The sequence below is a fragment of the Miniopterus schreibersii genome (genome assembly GCF_964146895.1).
Source record: "Miniopterus schreibersii genome assembly, chromosome: 1".
Lineage (NCBI taxonomy): Eukaryota > Metazoa > Chordata > Mammalia > Chiroptera > Miniopteridae > Miniopterus > Miniopterus schreibersii.
The window spans coordinates 115,080,011-115,100,690 of NC_138101.1; the positions used below are offsets into that span (position 1 = coordinate 115,080,011).

General features: G+C 35.3%; 1 protein-coding gene across 4 annotated transcripts in view; it reads left to right on the forward strand.

The window, feature by feature from the left end:
- The window catches only part of ARHGAP12 (Rho GTPase activating protein 12), a 130,573-nt gene that overhangs the window by 99,891 nt on the left and 10,002 nt on the right, over window positions 1-20,680 (forward strand). For all 4 annotated transcript variants that reach the window (XM_081139337.1, XM_081139336.1, XM_081139338.1 and 1 more), the window contains 4 exons: window positions 1,425-1,486; window positions 10,739-10,820; window positions 16,819-16,920; window positions 18,689-18,787. In XM_081139337.1, coding sequence (XP_080995463.1) covers window positions 1,425-1,486; window positions 10,739-10,820; window positions 16,819-16,920; window positions 18,689-18,787 — 345 coding nt within the window. The remainder of the gene's footprint in view (window positions 1-1,424; window positions 1,487-10,738; window positions 10,821-16,818; window positions 16,921-18,688; window positions 18,788-20,680) is intronic.

Sequence of the window (20,680 nt, forward strand, 5' to 3'; positions counted from 1 at the left end):
TTTGCCTGCACAGTTTCCATTTTGGCATTTTTTTATAGGCTTGATTCCTGTTTCTGCCCCTTCTAATTCTTGTGCTCACATAACCAGTACCCATCCTCTCAGATTAATGATGATATTTATTTCCTGTATGTATTACGGAAATTATTTTTCCTCCCTACTTCTGATAGTAAATTGAGGACTGTTCTTACTGAACATCCTGTGCATACTTACAACTATGTAATTGATGTTTTTGTTGAGACACAACAGAGAGCTTTTATGAAAAGTATCAGACTTGCATATCTAAGGAGATCTAACCTATGCTTTATGAAAAAATTGTAGTAAAACTTCATATGCGTATTTCTCAAGTTTCCAGTATACCAAAAACATGGATTAGCAAAAATGTGTCAACTTTGTTTATAGATGTGAGTTTCTATCACACCAGGCAAAACTTTCAAACATTATCTCCTAGACGTTATTGAGAAAATACATTACTCTCCCATACAAGAAATTATATATATATATATTTGTGATTAAAGTACATGGAGAGAATTGCTGAAATATGAATTAGTCAAAAATAAATTCTGAATTGGGAATAATTTTTTTCTGTATGTGTGTATGTGTTTCAGCTGAATTAAAATTGACTGCTCTGTCATGTACATACAGTGCTTCCTAATATTGATGATTACCATAGGCACCAAGTCATTTTGATTAAATTCATTTGAATATAGGAAGCTAAAGCAATGAGAAAGTGCTGCTTTAGTTCCACCTGGAAGAATTTTAAAATAACATTTAATTTGGGCACAGTGACTTTTGCCTTCATAGGGTTTGGTGATAAAGCTATGTCACTATTTTTAACATCAGCTGACTAATATCTCTAGTGTATCCAGAGCCCAGTTTACCATCTGATAATATGTTTAATGAAGCACATACTGAATTTTTTATGCCACACTAAGTCCAGTTCTATGCATAGTGCCATTACTTTTGAGTGCTTTATTAAATACAGTTACTGCATTTGTTCTAGCTAATTATTTTTACATTCTGACAAAGTGGGTTAGTATCTTAAATAATTTTCAGACTATATTGTTGTAAAGTAACAGCAAATTATGGTATTTATCATTGCATTGTATCAATGTCTTTGAACAGGAAGTCACAAATAATTTTTCTAGTGCTGACTTGTAGCATTTATATGGAAATCTGATTTGATAGCAAAATACCTTATTGGGTTGCTGTGACTTGAGAAGAAGTTTTTAATTATAGAATTACTGAAAACAACTTTACAGATGTATTAGGAAGTTATATTTTTAAAGAGAACTAAACAATACATACATACTAATCTTTTAAGCTAATTTTTAGAGTATCAGATCATTTTGATTCAGTCATATGTAAGGATTTGGACTTTATTGTCTATATGAATGATATATATATGGTATTACTCTGTTCTATAGGGTCAAGAGAAATATGGATTATTAAATGTAACAAAGATTACCGAAAATGGAAAAAAGGTTCGGTAAGTACAAAAATCATAAATGTTCTGATATGTTTTATCTGAAGTAAATAAAAACTATGAATATAATTATATTCTAGTAGAAATGTTGTAAAAGGTTCATAAGAATTTCAAATAGCCTGTCCAGGCATGGCTCAGCGGTTGAGCGTCGACCTGGGATCCAGGCGATCAGGGTTCGGTACCCGGTCAGAGCACATGCCCGGTTGTGGGCTTGATTGATGACTCTCTCATCATTGATGTTTCTGTCTCTCTCTCTCTCCCTCTCCTTTCCTCTCTCTGAAATCAATAAAGATATTAAAAAAAAAAAAAATTCAAATAATATAGTTTCTAATTTTATGTAGGATTGTCATGAGATGTACGAAAATTTTTCTTTGTCTTGACATATTAAGGTGAAATTAAATTCAGAGGTAAAAAGGCAGAGGATTCTGAGCAAGGATTAGCTTTATTAAAATTTTTTAAAATAAGTAGTAAATTCACATGACAAAAAACCAAAGGTATGCACAATATTTAGTCAAAAGCCATCAATTCCTCTCCCCAGAGGCAACCAGCTAAATCTAATGAGATGTAGTGTTTTCCTTCTGAGATAGAATATATATATTTGTATATGATAGCTTAATTTTTAAATGCATTCTTGTGACAGTTTATCTTGGAGGTGGTTTCATTTCATTGCATGCAGAGCTGCCACATTGTTTCTAACTGCTGCATAGTTACATACTGTATGGCTGTATCACAGTTCATTTTACTATTAGTTATCATCTGCAAGTATGTAAATATGCCTATCCATTGGTAGACATTTAGGATGCTCACATTTTTTTGCTATTATAAACAGAATTATACCAAGTGTCTTACATAGTTTATTTTGCAAGTATATAAATAGGTCTGTGGAATAAATTTTTCAAAAGTGGAATTGCTAGGCCTTATGCAATGGCCCTTTTCATAGTGTTCCAAATTGTTCTCTAAAGCATTGAATCAGTCCATACCTCTTAATAGCAGTGGATTTCTCCACACCTTTGCCAGTTTATTATGTTTTCAAATTCTTTGATCTTTGCTAATAGAAATTAGAGAGAAAATGGTATTTTTATTTGCCTTTTTGTGTGTCTTGGATAGAGTGTCATAAGCCATTTGTATTTTTTTTATTGTTGAATTGTCAGTTCTTACCCTTTGTTTTTCTATTGAGTTGTTGGCATTTCTGGTTAATGTCTTTGTAAGCTAAGTTGCATTTTCTCCAGTTTTTAAAAATTGGTAAAATGCTATGATTTTATAGTCCAAGTGAGATCAGTCTCTTGTTTAAGAAAGCATTTAAAATGTACATGTAGTTGATTTTCAAATCTATGTGAGCAATCATAACTATGCTTATACTGAACGGTTTTTGTCAGATTTCAGTATGTGGAAGTTTTAAGTGCTCTAAAAATAACTTTACAAATACTGCAATTATCTGTTCCTTAGACTGTTCTTTAGTACAAATCACTTGTAAATTGGGTCTTTATTTTTCTCTTTTTCTCTTTTGAATGTGTTTAGTAAAGATAATACTTTGGCCACTTTAATTGTTGTTTTAACTGTGATAGTCTTTTAGATTTCCTACTTTTGGGGGAATACGTTTGTTGATTTATGTTTTCCTAAGAATATCATCCATTTTATCATCAAATTTATTTACATAGAGTTGAGCAAAATAGTCTTTGAATTTCCAGCATATTAGTAATTCCTCATATATTTTGGTCTGAGGACACTTTGAAACTCTTAAAAATTGTTAATTACTGGAAAGAACTTATGTTCATACAGTTCATTGCTATTTACTATGAGAAATTAAAACAAAAATTAAGAATATTTATTAACTCCTAAAACTAATAATCTGTTACATGTTAACATGGATAACATTTTTATGAAGTACCCCCCCCCCCCGGATTTTCCAACACAAAAAAGAATTTCCATGAGAAGCATTGCATTGTTTTACATTTTCACAAATCTTTAATATCTGGCTTAATGGAAGTTAGCTGGATTCTCATCTCTGTTTGCAGTCAATTTGTTGTGACATATTATTTTCGTTGAAGTATATGAAGAAAATCCTTCCTTACACAGATAAATTTGAAAAAGGGAAGAATATTTTTTAATAGCCTTCTCAGATAATTGTGCATATTTTTTCAGCTGCACCAAAACTCTACAAATGTTAGTTGCAGTGAAGACTGAAAAACCATCAGTGAACTTCTCATACTCAGTTACATGAAAATCCATGGGCATCTATGTTGCACTTTGAATGAATCTTTACCGGTGCATAATTTTGTAGCATTTTTTAGTCATTTGGAAAGTACTGGTTTATTAAGTATACTGATTTCAAATGTTGACACATTTTATTTTATCATATCAAAGAATCACAAGTCAGAAAAGTCACTAAGTATTGGAAAAATGACAACTTCACGGTGACAGATAAGGCCAAGTTTTCCAAAATCTACTTTCTGTTTGAAACTTTTTTATTGTTAACAAATTTGTGTTATTTGCCACTGAGTCAGCTCCGACTCCTGACCACCAAGGATGAATGAGTGACAGCCATCATGTCCGATCCTCAACAGCTCTGCTCAGCTCATGTAGACACATGCCTATGGCTTCTTTTATGGAGTCAATCCATCTCATATTTTGTCTTCCCCTTTTCCTGCTGCCTTCTATTTTCTTCAGCATTGTCTTTTCCAAAGGACCCTGTCTTTTCATGATATGCTTGAAGTAGGACAGTTTCAGTTTTGTGATTTTTGCCCACAGCAATGTTTCAGGCTTAATAGGCGTACCGCATAGAAATCTCTAAGACATACGCCAGGGAGTGCATGTTTTTGGGCAAACTGCACGTTATTTAAATCATCATAACTACAGATCATAATGCACTTTAGGTGTTGTTTTTAAATAATTATAACATTTTTATTTACAAAAACAATTAAACAATGAAAGTTCCTAGTACTTTTTTAATGTATGGTACTGCTTAAAACATTTTCCTCTATGAAGAGGGACCAAACAAAATTTACATAAGCATCTAGATTCGCTCCTTTTTCCATGGGCGGCACAAACATCTCAAACAATTCATCACCAAAAAAGAGATTGGTCACAGAGGGTACAGAGTCACACTGAGACGGAAATGTAGTGACCCCAGCATGACCTTCAAACATTTGTAAGTGTGGTGGTGTGTCAATTTCAGACCAACAATTATCAGTAGCTTCGTCAGTGTCGGAATCACTTGAAAGCATTGCCACCTTGCGCTTCCTTACTGGTCTAATAATTTCACTGTCAGTAGAATCAGTAGAATCGTCTCCGGAATCGTCAAAACAGTCACCCGCATCTTCAGTCTCACTAGGAAAATCTGATAAATTATCGTTAAATACTTCCGGAAGTGTATCGGTTTCGTTGGTTTCCTTCCTTTTTCTGAGAGAGGGCATTTCTAAAAGCGCCAGGAACTTGAAGACAAAGACTATTCGAATGACCAAAATACAATGTAACTGTAATACTTTATGGGTTCGTGCAATTATATAGTTTTTCATAGATTGACCTGCACGGTTTCCACCAATGAGATTGCTTCATTCGATGTGGACAAGACAGTGTGTTGACATTTAAGGTCCATAACAGATGGTGTGTGAAAAACGAGAAAACTCGTGAGCGGTACGAAAAGTGTTAAAGTGGAAATATATTTTACTATTTTCAGTGTAGGGTGTGAGTAAATACTATCTAAGGACAGAGATTGAATATTAAAAAATAAAAAATAAAAATAATGCTTCCAAAATATTTTAAGACACCCACACAAAATAGTAAAATAAAATGAAAATAAAACAAAATGATGACAGAACAAGCACCAAACATCTATCATATCAATATCAACAAATGTAAGTGAACTGTACTCATTTATTGAAAATAAAAGGTGCTCAGACTGAAGCATAAAACAAAACCTAATTAAATATTATATGCAGAAGAGACATCTAAAAATGATTCAGAAAAGTTTTTAAAAAAAGGCTAATCAAAGATATATGAAGTAAAAGCAGGAATAGGGTTCTTAATATCAGACAAGTTTAATTCAGGGTAGAAGCATTAAGCATCACAAAGTTAAATACTTTAAAATGATAAAGCGCTGTGAATAAATCCACTATGAATCTTTTTTTTTTAATTTAAAAAATTTTTTAAATTTATCTTTATTGTTGAGAGTATTACAGGTGTCCCATTTTTTTCCTAATTAACCCCCTTCACTTTGCTCCCATGCCCTCCCTAAGCCTTCACCCCGTTATTGACTGTGTCCATGGGTTATGCATATATATGCATATAACTTCTTTGGTTAATCTCGTCCCACCCCCAACCCCCAACCTCCTTCCCTCTTCCCTCTTCCCTCTTCCCTCTTCCCTCTGAAATATGATTGTCTGTTGCATGCGTCAGTGTCTCTGGATCTATTTAGTTCATCAGATTCTTTTGTTCATTAGCTTCTTCTTAAAAGAGACCCTTCAACTTTTCCTGTAGTGCTGGTCTGGTGGTGATGATCTCTTTTAGCTTTTTATTATCTGTGAAGCTGTTTATCTGACCTTCAATTCTAAATGATAGCTTTGCTGGGTAGAGCAATCTTGGTTGTAGTTCCATGTTTTTCATCACTTTGACTATTTCTTGCCACTCCCTTCTGGCTGCAAGGTTTCTGTTAAGAAATCAGCTGACAGTCGTATGGGTGCTCCCTTGTAGGTAACTAATTGCTTTTCTCTTGCTGCTTTTAAGATTCTCTCTTTGTCTTTAACCTTGGGCATTTTAATTATAATATGTCTTGCTGTGGGCCTCTTTGGGTTCCTCTTGTTTGGGACCCTCTGGGCTTCCTGGACTTGTAAATCTATTTCTTTCCCCAGGTAGGGGAAGTTTTCTGTAATTCTTTTTTCAAATAGATTTTCAATTTCTTGCTCTCGTTCTTCCCCTTCTGGTACCCTAATAATACTAATGTTGGGCTTCTTGAAGTTGTCCCAGAGGCTCCTTATACTATCTTCATATTTCTGGATTCTTTTTTCTTTTTGCTCTTCTGGTTGGGTGTTTTTTGATCCTCGTGTTCCAAATTGCTGATTTGATTCTTAGTGTCCTCTACTGTTGATTCCCTGTAAATTATTCTTCATTTCAGTTCATGTAGCCTTCATTTCAAATTGGTACTTCATTATGTTATCAATTTTCTCAGTTATTTCCCTAATAGTATGCTTAAACATCCTTATAAACAAAATTCTGAACTCTGTACCTGTTAACTTGCTTGTATCTATTTCATTTAGTTCCTCTTCTAGAGATTTCTTCTGTTCTTTTCCTTTGTGACGTGTTTCTTTGCCTCCACATTTTGGCTGCTCCCAGGTGTGTGTTTCTATGTATTAGGTAGAGCTACTGTGTCTCCTGGAATTTGTAGAGTGGCTTTGTAGTAGGTGTCCTGTAAGGTCCAGTGGCTCAGCCTCCCAAGTCACCTGAGCTGGGCCTTCTAGGTGGTCCCCTGTGTGGGTTGTGTGCACTGTCCTGTTGTAGTTGAGCTTTGGTTGCTGTTGGCATCACTGGGAGGAATTGACTCCCAGCTAATTGGCTGTGAGGACCAGCTGCAACTACAGCCAAAGAGCTGCTATGCTGGAGATACCCCTATGGATCAGGATTTACTTCAGTGGGGCTTTGGTGTTCATCAATTGTGCCCTTTGAGTGTGTCACTGGTGGATGTGGTAGGGTTGTAATCCAGCGTGGTTGAGTCTGACCACCAGGTGCACTGTCTCTGGAGCCTCCCGGGAGGTTGAAAGTCAGCCTCTGCCAGTGCCTTGCCCAGGGCCACCAAGCATGAGCTGCTACTTGTTCGGGGCTTGGAGGTTTCCAGGAGTGGCCAAGCTATGAACCAGTGCAGGCTGTCGCTAGTGCCAGGCCTGGGGCTACTTATCCAGCCCTATGGGGCATGCTGCTGCTTGTTTGAGAGGTTTTAGGGAAGTGCTGAACATGAGGCTCGAGAGGCCACTTGCATAGAAAAGCCCCTGGAAAAGGCTTGGATGAGCTTGCAGGTAGGGAGGGGCGGGGCCTCTGGGAATCACCGGGGTGGGGCCAAAGGTGTGAGTCAGGTGCTGGTGATTCAAATATGGCACCTGCCTGCAGGCTCTGTGGGGGGAGGGCTCGCCAAAGAGCAACAGCCTCTGTCAGCTCTTCTGCCTGGGAGAAAGCAGCCCCTCTGGCTCTCGCCCCGACTTCAGGCAGGTTAGTTCCTCCCCAAGTGTCCCAGGTCCTTTCAAGCTGCTGCCTGGCGCTGGGCTCAGAGGGAGACAGTCTGAGTGAGTCCGTGTGCGGGTCCTTTAAGAGGAGCTGCCTGCGGCTCCTGCAGCTTCCACGACCCTCAGCCACAGTCCCCGCTGTTTTTCACAGCCCCAAGTTGTGGGGACTTCTCTTCCTGGCCCCGGAGCCCTGGGCTGGGGGCCTTATGTGGGGCTGGGACCCCTCACTCCTCCGGGAAACCTCCACCACCAAGATGACCCTCCCGGGTCCAAACCGGGGCACCGGGTGTGGGCCCGCAGCTGAGTCTCCAAGATTTAGCCCCGATCCTCCTGTGTCTTCGCCCCTCCTGCCGGTCTTGATGCTCCTTCAGTTCCCTGGTTGTAGAGCTTCTGTGCAGCCAGATTTTAGGAGGCTCTGAGTGATGGTGGTTCTGTATTTTAGGCGTAATTTTGATGCCATTGTGGGAGGCGGCGGGTACAGCTGTTACCTAGGGCACCATCTTGTTTCTCTCCGCACTGTGAATCTTAATTATTAAGATTAGCCATTCAGGCCTGGCCAGGCTTGGCTCAGCGGTTGAGCTTCTACCTAGGATCCAGGAGATTGCGGTTCGATTCCTGGTCAGGGCTCATGGCCAGGTTGCGGGCTCAATCCCCAGTCGTGGTCGTGCAGGAGGCAGCCCATCAATGACGACTCTCTCATCACTGATGTTTCTCTCTCTCTCTCTCCCTCTCCCTTCCTCTCTCTCAAATCAATAAAGGTATATTTAAAAAAAAAAAAAAGAATAACCATTCATTCACCAAATAAGCATGAACAACCATAAGCAAAAAGAAGAGGAAGTAAAAAGAAAAATAGAAACTCAGTAGTAGTAAACTTTTCTTTCTATTTTTGTATTGTTGACTCTATTACAGATGTTCCCCATTACCCCCTAAACTTTATTTTTAATTTAAAAAAAATTTGTCTTTTTTCTTCTCTGTTTTATTGAGAAATAATTGCTATACATCACTGTGTAAGTTTAAGGCATACAGCATGATAGTTTGGTTTACATATACTGTGAAATGATTACCACAATAGGTTCAACATCCATCTTCGCATATAGATATAACAAAAGAAAGAAAGATGAAAAGAAAAAAAGGGAAAAATTTTTCTCTTTATGATGAGAACTCAGAGGATTTACTCTCTTAACAACTTTCCTGAGTATCATAAAGCAGTGTTAGCTATAGTTATCATGTTGTACATTATATACCTAGTATTTATTTATGTTATAACTATGAGTTTGTACCTTTTGACCACCCTCCTCCCCCTACCCTCTGCCTCTTTTTTTTATATTGGTTTGTTTTGTTTTTAAGATTCCACATATAAGTGAGATCATATAGTATTTGGCTTTCTCTCTTTAACTTATTTCACTTAGCCTTCAAGGTCATCCATGTTGTCACAAATCGCAGGATTTCCTTTGTTTTTTTTAATGGCTGTATAATAATGCCATTGTGTATGTATATATACACACACACACATATATAGATATATATATATATATACCACAACTTCTTTATTCATTCATCTGTCAGGGAACCACTTAGGTTGTTTCCTTGTCTGGGCTATTATAAATAATACTGCTATGAAGATGGAGGTACAGACATCTTTTTGAGTTACTGTTTTTATTTCCTTTGGATATATTCCCAAAGTGGAATTGCTGGGTCATAAGGTAGTTCTATATTTAATTTTTTGAGGAACCTCCATACTGTTTTTCATAGTGACTGCAACAACAGTGCACGAGGTTTCTTTTTCTCTACATAATTTGTTATCTCTTGTCTTTTCCATGATGGCCATTCTGGCAAGTATGAGGTGATATCTGATTGTGGTTTTAATTTAGAGTTTTCCTAATGATGTGATGTTGAGCATCTTTTCATGGGCCTGTAACCTTGGTATACCTTCTTTGAAGATATGTCTATTCAGGTCTTTGGCCCATTTTTTAAATTGAGTTATTTGGGTTTTTGCTGTTGAGTTGTGTGAGTTCTTCATATATTTTGGATTTTAAGTCCTTATCAGCTATATGGTTCATAAATTCCCCCCCCCCCATTCCATAGATTGTCGTTTCACTTAGTGGATAGTTTCTTTCACTGTTCAGAACTTTTTAGTTTGATGTAATCCCACTTGTTTATTTTTTATTTTGTTGCTTGTCCTTTAGGTGATGTATTTTTAAAGATTATTACCAAGACCCATGTCAGGGAGCTTTATTCTATGTTTTTGTTTAGGGGTTTCACAGTTTCAGGTCCTACCTTTAGGTTTTTAATCTATTTTGAGTGAATTTTTTGTGAGTGGTTTACGATATGGGTCTAGTTTCATTCTTTTAAGTGCAGATATTCAGGTATGCCAGCACCATTTATTGAAAATTGTCTTTTTCCATTGAGTATTCTTGTCAAATATTAGTTGACTGGGTAGTGGTAAACTTTATTTCACTTTTCTTAATCCTCGATGTTTAGACATAAGAAATAAAATAATAATGTAGGTCTGATTGATAGATTCTAAATTCTGCATTCTGAAAATGGAGAATAAACCATTTTTTGAGTCCCTGTAGAGTTTTCACAAAACTGGCCACATGTTTGACTGTAAGATAAGTCTTAATAAATTCCTGTAGTAAACATTTAACCTTTTATTTTAGCCTGCCAGCAATTGAATTTCCTTATAAGATAAACATTGGTTACCTCTGGAGTATGGATTGAATGAGAATAAATCGGTTTTTCTTTATATATTTTTATATTCAGAGGGCTGGATTAGTACCCTGTTAGCATAATTATGTGTATAGTTATTCTGATAACTTATATCTCTAATTAACTTCATTTATTTTGGGGACTTTATGGTCAGGTTGGGACCATAAAATACTTGTAATTTCCATTAGCATTATAGCCTTAATGCAAACAATTAGAATGTCAGTAATGACTGTAAATTGTGGACGACATTGATAACCACTAAATGGTTTTTAATTTTTAAAGTTTGGTTGGAAAAACTGGGGAGTTGAATTTTGATTGGTCATCTTTATAATTGTAGAAAGAACTGGTTGTCTTCTTGGGCCGTGTTGCAGGGTTCATCTTTACTCTTTACCAAAACTCAAGGAAGTAGCACAAGTTGGGTAAGTATTTCTTGTCTTTAGAGGCTTTATACATTCAAAATATGTCAATAGTATTGTACATAAGGTTCATGAAGTATTCCATAGTCCTTCTAGCTATAGCTAATGTGAAAATAAAAGTAAATGAAAAGATTAAATACTGCCATTTTTGACAACATGGATAGATCTTGAGAATAACATGGTAAGTGAAATAAGTCTCACGGGAAAAGTCACCATATGATTTCATTTACGTGTGGGATATAAAACAGAAAGCAACAAAACGAACAACCAGACAAACAAACAAAATTTGCTTCTAGACCCAGACAGTAGAATGATGGTTACGAGAGGGAAAGGGAGGTGGGGGGAGGTAGATGAGGGTAAAGGGGGACAAATATATGGTGACAGAAGGAGACCTGACTTTGGGTGGTGAACTCACAATGCAATATACGGACGATGTATTATATAGTATTGTACACTTGAAACCTCTATAATCTTATTAACAATTGTCACCCCACTAAATTTAATAAAATTAAAGAAAAAGTAAATGAAGTTTTCTTAGTAAAAGATGCATTTTGACTCATCGGAAAAAGAAGAGGGCTAATTAGAAAAGACTGATTGGTAGTTGTTGTATTAAAATCAACAAATTCTGTTTTATCCATTGAACTGAACAGTGGGCTAACTGCTTAGGCATGATAGAACAAATAAATTTTTTAAAAAAAATTTATTTAATGATTTTAGGGAGGAAGAGAGAGAGAGAGAAAAACATCGATTTGCTGTTCCACTTATTGATGCATTCCTTAGTTTATTCTTATGTGTGGCCTGACCAGGGATTGAACCCATAACCTTGGCATATGAACAAATAAATTTCTTGATTCATGTTCAGGATGTTAAAGCTATTCTGTGTTTGTGACTTTGCCATTTCAGGTATTTAGTCAGAAAATAAGCAGTAATATGCCAAGTTCCGTTTTGAACTATGATCTGACCCCTAGATACTGGTCATTCATTCAGGTGTCCATGTCTCTACATAACGTCAGCCAGCTTTTAGGGGAAAAGGAAATGTCACCATTACTTGTAGGATTTTGAAGCTTTTTGTATATTTGAGTGTTTACTATTATTACTTCTCAGTTATTTGTAGTACAAATACTAAAAAGTATAATTTGTGACATAATACCTAATACTCTTTGAATGCTTAATATGTATTAGGTACAATTAAGTGCAATTTTAGAAACATGGTTTAAAATTCACTGAACTAGCCATTATTGAAATTGTAGAATTCTTATGAATTGATTCACTATTTGAACTTTGCCTTTAAATGAAATTTTATTAATATAGTATTAACAATAATTTCAGATTGGTATAATTAAATAAAATACAGTCATACTATGTTTTCTAGTCTCAATAAAAACTAAAAAGATGTGGAATATGGTAAAATTCTTAGTTATGCAGTCATTCTAAGTTTTTATAGCAAATTAAAAAATCTCAGACTGCCTTGCTTTTTCCTTCCCATATATAACACATATTAAGAGAATGAAAACTAATTTAAATAGTTTAAGTAAAAGCAAGTAAGATTATTCAAATAAAAAGTGTGTGTGTATAATGTATATACAACATTCATAAATATTAAAATTGATTAAATATGGAGGATGCTTCTTTTTTGTTGCCATTTTTATTAGTTACTGGTTAACTCCTGTGTTTGATCATGCAAAAATCAGCAAATACAATATATATTTTACATTTTCTTTCTTTGATAGACAAAATCGATCACATTATGTATGCTTTTGTGCTTTGCTTTTTTCTCTTTGCAGTATATTTTGGAAATCACTCACCTCAGCCTATAAAAATCTTCAGTCTCTTTTAGGGTTACATAATATTCCATTATGTGGATGTTCCATAGTTTGTCCTAAGGGTGGACATTTAGGTTGTTTTCTAATTTTTCTGTTACAGAATGCCAGTTAAAATGCTTCTTAATTAACTGTTACAATAATGATTGCTCAAAAAGTTGGATTTCAAAGAATCCTAGCTTTGTTTCTCTGCTCAGTCACCAGTTAGATCTGTTGTAGGTAAAATGTATTACACAGTGAAATCACATCTTACCTGAGCATGAGATGCTAATGCTATCATATAAGCCAAAAAAGACAAAAATCACCTATAGTAAAAATTGCCTTTGCGTATCTCTTTGGAAGATACTATGTTAGAACTTGGTCTCTAGCAGAGCCAGTTTTTTTCCTTTAATGTTGGAAGAGATGACTTTTCCTTCAGTTGAATTTGGATAGTGTATGATACGGACTTATGTATGGTTCTTTAAAAATTAGATTCACACAGTGCAAAAACCTAAACCAAGATCTACTTGAGGAAGTACTCGATTCAAATTTTATACTTACTCCAATGCATATACTTATTGATGGAATGCCGAGCAAAGTCACCCATACTATTTGAAGTTCTGTTTTTTAGAAATCATTCATGTTTTGTATTTACTTTTGGTTCCATGGATAACTAAAATTTAATAAATGAAATGTACATATGTGGCATGCAACTCCGCTATATAAGATACATTTTGTATAGATGCCAAAAATCCAGTGAGATTTTCCTTCTCCATAAGGATAGATACATTCCACTAGTTTTCTGGAAAATATTATTTACTGGTGTGTTATATCAGTAATATAAATTACACTTGCTTTTTTTCTTAACTCATTTCATTTGTTCAACAGACATAAAACCTGCTATGTTGTGGGCTGTGTTAAACTTTGCGGTTTAGAAGTAAATAACATGGTTCCTGTCTTCATAGCTTACATTATAATGGGGAAAATCAACACATGTACAGTTATAATACAGTGTGTCATATTCTCCCTCTCAGATAGCATTCATCATATTCCTTGAGTATTTTAAACATTATCACACAAATATTGGTAGTCATTCAAATTTATTTATGCATAATTTTAAATTTCTAAAAATAGTCGCTTTGGGGCAGATAATTCTTTGTTGTGGGGGCTGTCCTATGCATTATGGGGTGATTAGCAGATGATAGTAGCACCGCTTGCTCCCGTAGTGACAACTAAAAATGTCCCCAGACATTGCCAAATGCCCCCTGGGGGACAAAGTCATCTCTGTTTGAGAACTGCTTTTCTAGAGGAAGGAGAAGGCACCCTAGATGGTAGGGTTCATATTAACCATTGTCCCCCCAATAAATTTAATTAAAAAAATAAGACTTAGAAAGGGATACCAGAGGACATTGCCCAGCAGGTCACAAGAAGGAAGTTTAGATGACTTCTCTCTGTTACCCTTCAAGTTCTTTGTCATGATTATAGCTAAGACAGGTCTGTTTAATGTATAATGTTCTATCAAGCATTAATCTTAAAAATAAAACATGAATTTATGTAATAACAAAGTCAGAAGATATTCTGAGATAAAATTAGGGCCTTTGTAAAAGTATTTGGAAGTTCAGCTTTGCTTGTGTTGTGTGTGCTTGTAGAATTGTGTTTTTGTCTTATCTGGTTCCATTATGCTTTTCTCTTGTGTGTCGTTTTGCCATTGTGTTGTGTTATGACATCATTGTTTTTTCCCCTTTTTTTGCCAACTCATTCTGCCAACAGGGCTCAGTCTCTGAGCTCTTACATTCACTGCTTTCTTCTTGGAAAAATTCTGTCAGTTGTCGGCCTGCTGTCACATATGTAAAATCTGATCCTGCTTCAGCTGTCACTGTATGTGTTTTTATTGCATGCCCCTTCCCACAATAATTTTATTTTCTTTGCTGTGAATGCATTGGAAGGATGATTACGGTAGAGAAAAGTGAGACTGGATATTGCAAAAGAAAGAATAACAAACACAAGATTTTGCCAACCATATTGAATGCATCTTTCTAGCATTCCGTGCCATGTTATTGTATTTATATTTGTTTGCTATGTCTTATTTAGTTAGTTATTTGTATCTTAACTTATATGTAGCAAACCATCTACAGAGCATATAAGGACAAGTTAAATTAATTTTTATCATTTTGTTAAATGTGTACATTTAAATTTTAATAACTTTTGAGATTTATCATTTTTGCTCAGAAAGTTACCTATGCCCATTGTGGCTTTATGGTTAATTAAATATCTTTTGAATGACAAGCAGTACTTAAGAAGGCCAAGAATTTGTACAATAGTTAAAAGTTTTATCATTACTTTTATTTTCATTTAACTAATAAAAATTCCATATAATATCGTAAATTTTGTTTTGTTATAACAAATACTTATTTAAGTCTACATTGCTAGCTGCAAAGATGAAGTAAAAGGAAAAAGATGAAGTTGAACCATTTATTAAATGTGGAACTACTGAGTTGAGTCTGACATGAATAATGAATAAGTTATCACAAGGTTACTAAGATTGATTTCCAATGACAAATCTAATTTGACTTGAAAATATTTTAGCAAATGAAATTTCCTGTAACAAATCTTTATGACTCTAAGATTACAGTTCAGCCCTGGCCAGTTTTGCTCAGTGGTTAGAGTGCCTGCTCTGAGACCAAGGGATCTCGGGTTCAGTTCCAGGTCAAGGGCACCTACCTGGGTTGCAGGATCCCTGCCCAAGTAGGGGCCTGTGCAGGAGGCAACCCGTCTATGTATGTCTCTCTCACATTGATGTTTCTCTCTCTCTCCCTCCCTCCCCTCCCTCCCTCCCTCCCTCCCTCCCTCCCTCCCTCCCTCCCTTCCTTCCTTCCTACCTTCCTACCTTCCTACCTTCCTACCTTCCTTCCCTTCTCTCTCGCTCTCTTGCTCTCGCTCTCTTCCCCCCCCCCCTTCCACTCTCTAAAAATGAGTGGAAAAAATATCCTCAGGTGAGGATTAACAACAACAACAAAAAGATTACAGTTCATCAGCCCTTAAAAGATTTTAAAACCTCCAAACCTTTCAGTGACGTAGGAATGCTGTTTTCTGTTCTTAGTTAACAGAACTAAACAAAAATTCAAGTTAATGATAGCAAGGTACAGTGTAAGTCTACATTTAACATAGATTTTTCTGCTATTCGCTAATCTTTTCCTTACCTGGTTAACAAAATATAATAGCTAGTTAAGTGCTTTTTCTTCTCAAACCAACCATGTCTACTGTGTTCCTATTCTTTTCACAGTTCTTCATTAATTCTAAGACTTCATAACAGCTGGCTCTAGTTATAATTTCTATCAAAGGCTGAATAAAAGAACATGGGGTTTAGAGTTTTCTGGTTTTATAAGTTATTGGTAGTTGTTGACAACATAAATAGTTGATAAGGAAATAACTCTTGAAATCACAAAATCAGATTTAGAGAATATTTATTAGGTGGAAAAGTACTTGATATCTGCCAGATATTATTTATTACATATATTGCCTTGCCTTTTTGAACACATCATTTTATGTAGTCATATTAAGTTTAGGATAAATGCCAAGAAATGGAATTGCTAAGTCCTTTAAAAGAGTACGTGTTTATAAATTTGTAAACATATAGGGTGTGTTCACAAAAAATGTGTACATACTTTGAATAATTATTAATTTCAATGGGTTAAATCTGAAAAGAAAGAAACATCGGTTGAGCTGTCAGAAAAAAGTGTGTATGCATTTTTTTGGGATATCCTGTAGAATTACCAATTTTTCCTCTCTAGGAATTGTTTCAGTTTATACCCCACTTACATACGAGGGCCTATTATTACTCTATAGCCTCGCCAACACAGTGTTTCATCAAAAGTTTGGATTTTCTTTTCTTTGTTTTTATTATTATTTTTGCTACACTGTCGGGTGAAAAAAGATTTTAATGTGGCTTTTTATTTTGTATTTTTCTTATGATAGAAGTTGAATCATTTTATTTCCTTGTCTATGAACTATATATTCATATCTTGCAGACATTTTTCAGTTTTAAAGTGGGAATTGTTATAATAGAGAAAGAGAAGAATTTGAGATAATCATCTATTTGGCTTCTTGTTAATAATATAAAATTTGTCTTAATTCTTTTTGAATGTATACATGTACATGGATATCATATAAAGGTTTTGTGTTTTTTTTCCCTACACATGAAGTTTGGGAGTAATCAGTCCAAACCAGAGTTTACAGTGGACCTTAAGGGGGCGATGATTGAGATGGCTTCCAAGGATAAATCCAGCAAAAAGAATGTATTTGAGGTAATAAATTTTTTTCTAAATATAATTCACATTCTTAACTGTAGTAATTGAATCCTTTTTTTTTTTTGCGTTATTTAGGAAATGATCTTTCAGTCTGACTGGTTTTGTCAAATTTGGTCATTAAGTCAGTTTTTATAATAATTTAAGAAAAAAAGTTGGTATGACGATCTGGGCTTTATTTGCATAAGTTATTGGATCTCACATTATGTATTACCAGATTCCAACCTTCCTTTATAGCTTCATGGTTTAGTCCTTTCCTAGCTTTTTTTTTTTTAATTTCCAGGGGGGAAATTTTAAATAAGATGCACATGGGACAGGCCATAGAAAGTATGCCAAGTTAAATTTGGTACATAATTGTTTGTGTTCACTCAATATCCAAACAAAGCATGTGCGGTCAGACTGGCACTCTTGCTGAAGCCTCAGTATGGCTTGTAGTTATTCTGATGGCCACCACGTCGCTGGCTCTTCCCATAATTCATACTACCCAGATTGGATTAGCTGCTGTTTTCCTGCCTCTATGAATTTCACTCTGTATTATTCTTGCCTTGGGTACTGACCCATGCCAAATGTTACCTATTTTCCAAGACCCATAAGAAACGTTACCACAATATTGATGCGTCTATTTTGTTTATGCTTTTAAAATAGCATTTATTTTAGCATACCTTAGGTTATCGTCATCTGTAAGTTATTCCCCCCACTAGTTAATTAAAGTGTTTTTTAGCAGAGAAACTACAGTTTTCCTTATCTTTAAGAACTTCTAACAGAGTATCTATGTGCACTGACTATTCAATATTGGTTGACTGACTTGACCCACTTTCTAGAAAAATGCAAGGAAGGAAGTCAGTGTTTTCTGAATTAGCCTTGCAGTGTCAATAACTGATTCCAGAATAAAAAGGATTCCATGGTCAAACACCTTTTTTAAACATTACTTCAGGAACTATGCTTGAGGCATATGTCTTAGAATGTTGTTTGGGAAATATTGCCATATGTTTCTGTAGGGGGGGAAGTTATCAACCAGAAAATACGAGGAATGCTTTCTCCAACTACCTTAAAATTTTTCCTCAATCAAGTGTAAGAAACTTTGAACCAAAGAAAATGATACATAAATTGGTTATTGCCTTCATATAGCATAATACAGTAGTATTCTTACTTGAGTTAGTTCATGATTTGACATTTTAGTAATGTTTAGTAAATTTAGTAATATTTCTGCCCCATAGGAATTGTGACATATATCATCTGTGCGGTCTCTGTACTAAGCCATTGTATTTGCCATTAAATAGGAAATAATGAAAGTCTAACTCTTTGTACATTTCTTCCTACATTTATTTTTTAACCAGAGGGAGAAAAAGTTTCTCAGATTTATGTAAAAATATAATAGGTTTTATGAATTATGTTTCAGTTCTAATTAAAATGTTTGGCTTTGATACTTGAACATATTTTTTAATGATAAAGTGTATTAGATTTCAGCAAGTTTTATGTCATTTGTGTAATGGAGTTTGGGACACTAAATTTTTAGATTTTCACTGAGAATTTATTGTGAGAAAAACTTCACATTCTATAAAATAATTCAGCTGTTATTATTTTATACTAAAATAAATGATATTTATTCCATTGCTGTATAGTACTTAAACCTTTCATCCCATAATATAATATATGGCATCTAATCGGCTGGTGGTGGTTTTTTAGACTTTGAATTGAATTGAATGTATTCATGTATTTGGTTGCAAGCACTAACCATACTCTTCCCCTCTCCCCTTTTTCTCTAAAGCTTAAAACCCGTCAAGGAACAGAACTGCTAATTCAGTCTGATAATGACACTGTTATTAATGATTGGTTTAAAGTTCTTCGTACTACTATCAGTAATCAGGTATGTGTTTCACTTCGGTAAATTTTTTTACCTCAGAGCAGCTTTTCTTTCTGGCTTTCTGATTGCTTATTACTTATCTATAGATTCCAATTTATATGTGAAAAAACACATTTTTAATATATATTTTGACAGAAGTGGGGAAGACAATGGTCACTTCAGTGATTCCCAGGGGCTGGTGAATGATTTAACATTCTCATTTATATAGTGTTGAACTATTTAAAATTTTTAAGTTATTTTAAATAATTTCCACATGAGGCATTGGTCTAAAAAGAAATAGTTCATGAAGGGACAGTCACATTGTGCTTAGTACATAGTATTTATTCAATGACTGAATGAGTTGGTAACAGTACTATTTGGTGGAAACAGGTCCTAGGCAAGACTGTGAAATGAATGAATCTGTAGTCTCTTAATTAGCATGGTTTTTTTCCTAGTGACACTTCTCTAGCCCCCCTATGCCCCCAGGTGTTCTCAGGTGTCCTATCTCTAACCCCTCCCCCAACCAGTGCCCTCATGTTCCTGATAAATTTCTTCTTATATGTATAGCAACCAAAAAGAAACTCAGATTTATATTTGGGGATAGACTTTCTTAGACTATATTCTTACCCTCTCACCATATGGGACATGGCTCCTAAATAAGGATCGTATGTCAGCGACAAAAATGAAAGTGAATACGTAGGGGAATGTATTATAGTTTTAAACCAACGGAGACAGAAAAAGGTTGGGAATCATTGGGTTTATTAAAGATTAAGATGTCTTTCAGAGAATTTATAGGCGAAGCCCCATAATTAATAAGTTTTGTGATCTTATCAAGGTATTCTACCTCTATGGGCCTCAGTGTTTCACTTATAAAATAGAGAGGTTGGGTTTGATTGTCTCTAAGTATCCTTGAAAGCTCCAAAATTTTATGATTCACTCAGTTCAAAACACCCAGATTTGGAATCTGAGTATACTTTAACTTTTCCCCTTCTAGCAAATGGCTCGTGTGTCTCTCTCTCCCGCTCATGCTCGCTCTTTCTCGCTCGCTCGCGCTCGCTCTTTCTCTCTCTCTCTCTCTCTCTCTCTGCCTCCCTCCCTCCCTTCTTCCATCTCTCCATGTATATATTCTTCCATTATAGTTTGTAATGCTGTATTATATTTCTGAATCATGTTCCTTCCTTCCCATTTATTCTGAAACCATGCACAGGCCTTTATATGTTTATACTAAGATAAGAGTAACCTCCTAAACAGTTTTCCTTATTTCATGTCATGCCCCACCAATCCATTCTTAATGCCATTGCAGTATGAAACTTCCTAATGTCAATTTTACAGTCCTCTCCTGCTTAGAAACCTTATGTGACTCCTATTAAAATTCAACAACCTGAGCCCAATATATCTTTTCAAATGTTCCATCTACTCTACCCAGTATGAGCTTTCAGCTCCAGTCACAGTAATCTGCTCACTATTTCTTGAAAGCGAGTCTGGCTGCATTCATTTGACCAATGGGTGCATGCCTTAGGAATGGGGGATATAGCAGCCTGCAGCCAGATGCTTCCCCTCTCTATGTGGAGCTTGCCATTAAAGACAGATGATTACTGAAGACAGCTGAACAGTTCATATAATTACGTGATGAGTTTTATGGTGGTATGGGATATACAACATACTATAAAAACACTGTTTAAGTAGGGACTAACCTAATGAAGAGTTCAGGGAAGGCCTTGCAGAAAAAGTGTGTTTATATTTAAATTGAAGCCTATAGGATCAGGGAATAAACCAAGTGAAAAGAGAGGAATGTATTACTGACTATGAAATTTTAAAATATGTACTGTTTACAAAGTGGCAAAAGATACTAAGTAATGAATGTAGCAAGAGATCTGCAACACCTTTACAGGGAAAATTACAAAACTTTATCAAGAG